Here is a 9,083-nt window from a genome sequence, read left to right as displayed (position 1 = left end):
AAGCTATGGAACTGTTTGTGAAATCATGAAAACACTGGTGTATTTACATAATAAATGCATTCACTAGTAAGCTTTGCTTAATTTGTCTTACGGTTAATAGATTCATAGTTTAGTTCTTAAATTCAAACACAAACTCTGTTCAATATGTAATTTGCAAATCACTTCACAAAACGCTGTCCCTTTTTATATTTCATAAAGTGTGGGCTAGTTCACACTAACATGAATAGACAAGAAAACTCTTTTCTTAGCTTTGCTGCATTTTAATTGACACCTAAACAGAACGTGAACTGCAAACTGGCAGATTCACACTCAGTATAGTACATGCAGTAAAAGTAGAAAACATAGTATATGCAGATATATACCCTACATTGCGTTTGAAGCGGAGTGTGTGAAGCCTTGTGGTCACACTGCAGTATTCACTCAATGTGCACACAGACCCCTAGCAGATCTCAGCACATGGCCAATATACTGACTTCAGGTCAGTTTCAAAAGGCTAATCTCCTGTTTACCAGAATTGTAAAAGAAAACAACAGGACTGGTGTCAGATCAGGACCAAGTTAGCCCACATGAAACAGCAACACTTTCTTATGTATAAACTTGACAAAAATTTCTCCTCATCTGCCTGTATATTATCTGGAGATGAAGTGAATTACTGGCATTCAGAGATGAAGAAGATACGGATGTGGAAGTCTTGTAAAAGACTTTTTTGGAATTTTACCAAGCTCATCAGAAGACACCAATCAAGCATATGCAATAAAAGTGATGATGTGCCCATAACAGAGAATTTAGAGAGTGTCCCTTTTATCAGTGTACTTTGGCGTTATCCACTTCATTGTGCTACAGTAAGTGTGTTTTAGCAGAACAACAGTGAGAGTCTGAGAAGTGAGAAAGCTGTTAAACCACATCCAATAGACAAAGTGTAAAATGGACACTATATACAACACTGTAGGTGCCTCTTTTTGTCTTTGCTGCCACCTACAGCAAATATTTACACATTGAGAGATCTCAGACACTCGGTGATTGAGGAATTGTTTTTGGTGTCCTGAACTTCATCTAGTATTGAGTCAACAGTTTGAGCTGAGCAGCAGTGAGACGAAACTGTAGTTCATTAACACAGCAATGAAGGAATATCATGGACATTATGCTTTCATCACTGGAGTTCTAATGTATGGGATTCTTCAGGGTATGTACAGAGAAATATGATATGATTTACGTACAGATGGAGAATATAATCTTATATGACGATAAAGTACATGAGCTTCTGAAGTCATAACATTATAAGTTAGAGGCTTTCACATTGCTCCTGAATTTTGGAAAACCGCCTAAAAATTTTGTCAAATGTGTAACCAAACAAAGTGATGTGTTCAATTATAACGATAATCATGTTTGGTTTTGAAATTGGACCAAACATGAAATGCTGCAAACATGAAATATGTTTGGTTTCAATTATTCTCTATCCTTATGACAACTGAACTGGCTGAACTGGACTATGATAAATCTACACCCTTGCTTTTTAATTTAATTTACTTTATTACACATATACATGTCAGCCCTTATCATGTTTTATTTCCAGAAAAAGATATGGTTAGCATCAGGAAACCTCAAGTCTTGTCTGTATGTGAAGAAGTATCTGCAGCCCGTATCAACAATTTGGTTACCGCAAATTATAAAAATATACATTTATAAAGAGCTTAATTTTAAAGTAGTTGTTAGGTATAGGCTGTCAATTATAGACACAAAAACATAAAAAAAAAACATTAAGCACCACAATTGTTTTTTCTTATTTAGTTGTTAGTTGTGGTTGTTTGTTTAATTTCTCTTTACACCAATAGGCAAAAACCTGATGTACTATTAATTCAGATTTTTGTTATATTATTCCCTGCTGTAGGTCTATGTGTTGTCTTGGCTGATACGAACAAAGTGATGTACAAAGCTACTGGCAGCTCCCTGGATCTAACAGTGAAATATCCAAAAGACTCTGTGTCATTGGTTGAGTGGTTCTTTAATGGGAAACTGTTTGCTGAGTATTCTAAAAGCCGAGCTTACTCACATTCCCTGAATTCCCAGTTCACAGGACGGATAAAAGACGACAATAATAAAGTTGGAATAACTGTACAAGACCTTCAACTCCAAGACTCTGGGCCATATTCAGTGTTTATAGATTTAAGTGAAAAACAGCAGCCTACAGAGGAATTTACAGTTTATATTCAAAGTAAGTAAGGCCATGTCTACATGTTACTGGGTATTTTTAAAAACTGAGGTTTATCTTCTTTTTTTAAAATGATTCCGTCCACACAACCTATGTTTTAAAAAAATCTTTGTCCACTTGGAAACGCTAAACCCCCTGTTAAGCTCCTGTTAGGAGCCTCCTTAATCAGCAGGGGGGGCCGATCAGGAGCCTATATAAAACGTCATTACATGTTGCACTTTGTCGAAATCCGACGAAAAAACAGCCGTCACTGTCTGCGTGGTCTGTGTCGTCAGAGTTTTGTACAGTATGTAGCTGCAGTGAGATTAGTAGTACATTCAGGCACCTCTGTTCATTAACATAATGTGTACGTAACTGTGTGTGTGTATGTACACGCATGTAAAAAGTCCTAATCACTGTTAACACAGTCACTAGTTTACTGTAGGTACGTCCACTATTGCACAAAATATTCTCATAAACAAAGATGACGTCAAATCAAGTAGACCGGCACACAGACAATTACATCATCGGCACAAGGTGACGTTACAACAAGCCGAAATCTCCGTTTCCCCCTGGTCACACAACACCATGGACTTCTGCACAATTTTCACTTTGCACTGAGTTTTCCAAAAACTCCATTTTCAATGACCAAAACTATGTGTGGACGAAAGGCAAAAACCACAGAGAAAAATCTCTGTTTTTAAAAATACCCGGCTACGTGTCGATATGGCCTAAGATTGTTATAAATTGAATCTACACCTGTTAAGAAAGAAAAAAAGAAAAAAAAAAGAAAAAACATAATTTATGTTCATCTGGTTCAGTTAGCACTGTGACCTTGAACCTCAGGGCAAGGGTTTGATTCCCACCTCAGGTTTTTGTGCGTGGAGTTTGCATGTTTTCCACAATGCTGGATGCATTTTCTGCAAATTGCCTGTAGTGTGTGTGTGTGTGTGTGTGTGTGTGCGTGTATGTGTGTGTATATGTGTGTGTGTTCCCTCCAATACACTCTGTGTGGTTACCCTGCCTCATATCCAAATCCCCTGAGATAGGCTCCAAAGCCTGTACAAAATAACACAAAATGAGTGAGTGAAAGTGTGTCCGCTGTATCCGGACAAATACAGTATAGGAAAGCCCCGGTAAACTTTAAGTTTGCCAGATGTATGAGGCAGAGTGCTTGGAAGTGTAGAATGCAAAGGAAATTTTGTGAAATGACCAGATATCTCATGTATGTGGATGTATACAGAAATCAGTGAAACTTTCTACGAATCCTCACAGCTAGCAGTGAGAGGTGATGGCTGTGAGGTGTAAAGGCCTTTTGTATGTTAATGACTAGCAGGAAGAGGTGCTGTCCTTCTTATCATAGCTGGCTGGGGGGATTAGCCATGGTGTGCCTTTGTCTCTTCAGCCTGAAGGTTTGTAGGAGAAGCTAACTGCACACACTGCTCTTCTCAAAGAGGTTATCCAGCGTCTTAATGCATTTAAGCACAAGTTTGATGAGAGAAGACCGCAGGAAGAGTCAAGCTATGTGCATAAAAGAGCTAAGAGGGCGCATAACGTGGGCATTGCGGTAAGTTGACCTTTATGTTACCTGACAATGCAGTAGTAAATTTTACCTTGCCAAGTTAGCCTAAGCATTTGGCTACACATCTACTTTTTGTTACTTGCATTGTTGTACGTGTCTAGCATATTTAAAAGTTTGTCACGTCCGAATTAGACAATGTTGTTTACAAATGTATGTATTAAAGCGGTTTCAATTCAACGTTGAATGTATGGTGTGTTTTGCAGTTGCTGGAGTCCAGGTGTAGAGTCTTTCACACAGATGCAGAGAGAGAACTGTGGCAGACTGCAATACTGAAACTGATGTCCGATGAGGAGGCTGCCATTGCGTGCCATGCCTGCCGTGCCAAGCATGTAATATCTAATGAGACCGGGCTAGCAGGACATTTATTTTGGACATTTAACAAGCACTGGTGCATGTTTGTTTTAGTATTGCTTTTAATTCAAATTTAAATTCAAATTCAAATTTTATTTGTCACGTACACAGTCATACACAGTACGATATGCAGTGAAATGCTTTTTCGACTAGCAGTGACCTTAAAATAAAAACTTAAACATAAGAATAAATATAAATAAAAGGTAATACGGTAGAAAATAAAGTTAACTGGTAAAATATACTGTACAAGTAAAAATAAAGACATATTGCAGTAAAAGAAATATTGCAGGAAAATGAAATTAACTAGTAAAAGTAAAAATATACTGTGCTACCTAAGATAAAATAAGAATAAAAATATACTGTACAAATAAGAACAAAATATATTGTGGCGTGGGCGGGGCGGCGGCTGGCGACCAGCATGCCTTGCGGGGATGTCGGTGTGTTTACCATGATGGGGAAGGGTGTTTGGGTGAGTGGCTTTGGCCCTGTTTGTGTGTGTGGGGGTGTGATGTGTGAAATGTGCTCCAGTTCAGGCTGATGCTGAATTGGATGTAGGCTCCTGAGTGAAGGTGCTGCTCATGCCATACCTGCTGTGTGCTAAATAAAGTACTCCCAGCCATTGCATTGGGCAGCAAATAAGCTCACTCGTCTCTCCAGCATTCTTTCCGGCGTAAAAACGCTACATTGGTGTCAGAAGTGGGATGGAGAGTCACGGGTTCAAGTGCACAACGGAGGACCTTCTGAAAATCCAAGCGGGCCGCCGAGTAGCGGAGCGGGGACAGGGCTACCTGTTGCGGCTAGGCAACGAGCAACTCTCCGACGTTTCGCGGCGAGGCCGAGGCACGGGACAGCGTACACCAGCAGCCGCTAAACTAGCGCCGGGAGGACGCGTGGTAAGCCGCGCTGGGCTTTACATCGACTGTGTGGTGGATGGCGTCTTACTGCGGGCGCTCGTGGACACCAGCTCCACTGTTTCGCTGCTGCGCTCTGGCTTACTGGGGCAAAGCAAGCGTGTTTGCGGACGGCCTGATCCTGCCTTCAACATCTGCACCGTTGCTGAGGGCTACGTGAAGGTAAGGGCGTGTCGCACAGCGCGAGTCCAGGTGGGTGGACGGACTTATTCCCATGGGTTTGTTGTGGGGAATGTCGAGGAGGACTGCGTTTTGGGGTTGGACATTTTGGGTAGATGGGGTGCGGTGCTGAACTTGTCCAGCGGAACTCTGCGTGGTAACTTCGGGGTAGCCAGGTTGCTCGGACCCAAACCATAGCCGGACAGGTTAGCAGCACACACCCGGGGGTCGGAACTTCCGGTAGCAGACCAAACGGGAAAAATCTGCGCGCTAACACCGGCGCTTTTCCTTGCCGGCCGGGCAGCAAAGCGCGTGGCCGGTACTGCGAGCGAGTGGAGCGCCGTCGCGACGTAGAACCCTTGACGCAGGACGTTCCCCCCGTGCAGTCCTCCAGGCCCTCCGGTGGTGATCAGCCGTCCGAGCCAGCGTGCAGCCGTGTTCCTGCGTCACCCAAAGCATCACCCGCAGTCGCTCCGCCGGTCTCACAGCTGAACTGTGAACCGCTCATCGCCAGGCAGAAGGGCCCCACCCAGTGCTCGCGGGCACCTATGGGGCGAATGGGCGTGGACACTCACAGCCAGGGGCGAGATTTTGCTGCTGGCGAGCAGGTGTGGGTGTGTTCCTCCGGAAGGAGGAGGAGGGGGCTCTCGGCCGGGCGTGTGTCTCACTGGGTGGGCCCCTGTACGGTAATAGCTCGGCTCTCCGATGTCATCTACCGGGTGCGGTTGGCAGGGCGGGCACGAGTTTTGCTCCACCGGGACCGTCTTGCGCCTCACCAGCCGCACGCCGGGGAAACATCGAACTCTGTGGAGGCCGGACCGCCTCAGGACTACGTTCGCGTTCATCCCTCACCTGCCAAAGGACGCCGGCGTTCCCAGCGCCGACCGCCTCCACGCCTCGGGGACGGTCACAGCTCGGGTGGGGGCAGTGTGGCGTGGGCGGGGCGGCGGCTGGCGACCAGCATGCCTTGCGGGGACGTCGGTGTGTTCACCATGATGGGGAAAGCTGTTTGGTTAGTGGCTTCGGCCCTGGTTGTGTGTGGGGGGGTGTGACGTGTGAAATGTGCTCCAGTTTAGGCTGACGATGAATTGGATGTAGGCTCCTGAGTGAAGGTGCTGCTTATGCCATACCTGCTGTGTGCTAAATAAAGTACTCCCAGCCATTGCATTGGGCAGCAAATAGGCTCACTCGTCTCTCCAGCATTCTTTCCGGCGTAAAAACGCTACAATATATAATATAGAAATATGAAAGAAGAAAGAAGAAAATAGAAATTTGTCCATAAGTAATGTAAAAAATGGCAAAGGTGTGCAAATATGCATAAAGTGACTGTCTTCTTAAAGTGTCTTATTATTAAAGTGATTTGTGCAGTGGTCCATAATGAAAGTATAAGTATATAGTGCAAAAATTGTGCATGAATGTGTCCATAGTGTCCATGAATGCCCACTTTTTTTTTTAATTTCATTTAATTGCACCTTCATAAATGCACATTTGTTTATTTTTTTCCATATTTTATGATTTTTTTTGTTTCTTATTTTTACTTTGCTTTGTATATTCATTAATGTTTGGTTTGATTTAAATAAAGAAATTCTGAATCAATTCTGTTGTCATTTTTTAAGGATGTGGGGGATATATAGTATTGTGGGGGGCGGGGGGGCGATAGGGTCTATCCACATACCTGCCCAATAACCAATCAAGTCACTAAGTTATGAGGGCTTGGGTTGGGCTAAATAAAAATGTTCCAATGGATGTCAGGGTTTTGGGAGTGTTTTTTTTAAAACAGCCAATCAATGTTGAGATAGATAACCAATAGAGAAGAGCAGAGTTGGGCAAAGGTGTAAAATGTAAATGGAGCTTGAGGTGTGAATGTCTCCTGACAAAATCCTTGAGTGGATTATTTGCCATGGCAACAAATGGCTGTATCGTGGAAGGATTCCTCAGCAAGATACATCCGAATTGGTATCAATCTGGAAGTATCCTAGCTTGGTGGAATTTGATGTATACGCTCAGTGGTACTTGTAGATACTTCCGAAAATCAGTGGTGTATACAGGGGTCTTCTAGTACAGATACACCTCTTTTCATGCAGTGTGTCTAACTATGAATATTGTGTGAGCAGTGTTTAAAATTATGTGGCAAATGTGTCAACTTTAACGGATGAGTATTATTTTTTAGCTTTTCAGTGTCATAAAAAAGTTATTAGTGATGTTACAGTACAACCTTAAAAAACAACAAATATCTTACTGCACATTCTGCTACATTCTCTGTTGTTCTCTGTTGTTGCATTGACTGATTTTAATTATTTGTTGTTTTATATTTTAGGCCCCATAACAGCTGTGCAGATTGAGAAGACTGAGATGTGGAAAGTGTTCACAAACAGCTGTGATGTTGATGTGAAGTGTGCAGCGCTCGGAGCTGAGAGAGTCTCCTACCTGTGGAGCGGCTATAAGACTGGGAGTGGAGCTCAGCTGCAGTTCAGTCTCTCACCAGCAGATGGAGACGTGACACTGAACTGCACTGCAACTAACAACGTCAGCAACATGACTGATACAGAGACACTGAGCTGTAGTCACAATGTTCACCCCGGGGTGGAAGATAAGGGTATGTTTTATATCATTGTGAGAACCAAATTGTAGCATATAAATACCTGACAGTTTTGACATTGGAATATCTAATAGTGTTAAAATAATTCCTTTCCTCTATAACAACTTTTACAAAAATGTCTTCATTGAATCCGATGTGTGTGTGTGTGTGTGTAGTTTTAATCTTTGATGTGGAAACACTATTGTTACTCATCAGTAGTCTAGTGACGGTGTCTCCATATCTGCTGGTGACCATCATCCTGGGTGTGAAATGTTACAGAGCTCGAGGTAAATAAAATACCCAATAAAATAATAAGAATAATAAGCAGTAGTCTGAAAACAGATGTTCTATGATGAAGTTATTAATTAATTTATTTATTTATTTATTTATTGGTTGATTGATTTATTATTTTACAGGACATCATAAAAGCCGGTATGCTGTAACTGTCACTGAGGAATAAGCACTTGGCTCTCTGCGCATCTGCCTCTACAACGTTACAGTTTATTAAAACAGGAAAAAATACTCTGCTTTAAAATATTGTAATGTTTTATTTATATTTTCATTTATTATATTCATATTCAGTCAGAAGTACAGAAAATTCTAATTAATTCTAATTAATATAATACAAATATAATACAAATATTAAACAGTGCCCAGAAAAACTATTTTTCCCTTCCAGAATTTTTTATTATTATTATTATTTTTTTTGCATATTTGCTACACTTAAATGATTAAAACCATCGACACATGCAAGATACCCAAATATGTGCAAATATGTCCAGATTAAATACATAATTTAGGTTTTAAATGATGATTATTTATTAAGGGAGAACACTGTCCAATCCTACCTGGTCCTATTTGAAAAAGTAATTGCCTCCGCCTTGCTAAATCATGAATGAATTGAAATTTTTGGAAAGCTGAGTTAAATTGAACTTTCCACAAACAGGGCTTTTTTATTGCCTAGGAAAGTAAAGCATGCTAAAAGATCTAAAATAGCAACATGAGAAGCCACGAATGTCCTAAATATTTCTTTGTAAATGAAAAAATTAGGGTAAAAAAAAAACTAATAAAATAGTTAACTTGTTCTGACATCTACAAATCTATGCACTTAAAATTGATTTGACAGTATTGTCATCTGTAATTTAAATCAGAGGATTGTTTTAAAATATTATTACATTGTAAAAACTTAAACAGGGACTTCAATACTTGATAAATATTAAATATATATAAATATATCAAGTTTCTCTTCCACTTTAACCAACACATTTACAAAGTTACTAGCACTGTACAAGTGACGTCAACTTAAACTCTGCA

The 9,083-nt window shown here is 41.1% G+C and overlaps 1 protein-coding gene across 1 annotated transcript; it reads left to right on the top strand.

The window, feature by feature from the left end:
* Positions 1 to 1,119: 1,119 nt before the first annotated feature.
* LOC128530478 (SLAM family member 5-like) lies at positions 1,120 to 8,229 on the top strand. Its single transcript, XM_053504447.1, has 5 exons — positions 1,120 to 1,183; positions 1,889 to 2,212; positions 7,509 to 7,787; positions 7,946 to 8,056; positions 8,186 to 8,229. The coding sequence occupies exons 1-5, from the start codon at positions 1,120 to 1,122 to the stop codon at positions 8,227 to 8,229; spliced, it is 822 nt and encodes a 273-aa protein (XP_053360422.1).
* Positions 8,230 to 9,083: the final 854 nt, after the last annotated feature.

Source organism: Clarias gariepinus, chromosome 1 (genome assembly GCF_024256425.1).
Source record: "Clarias gariepinus isolate MV-2021 ecotype Netherlands chromosome 1, CGAR_prim_01v2, whole genome shotgun sequence".
In the NCBI taxonomy this organism is placed as follows: domain Eukaryota; kingdom Metazoa; phylum Chordata; class Actinopteri; order Siluriformes; family Clariidae; genus Clarias; species Clarias gariepinus.
The sequence above is the reverse complement of the archived record's forward strand: the minus strand, read 5'-3'. Positions and strand labels throughout refer to the sequence as shown.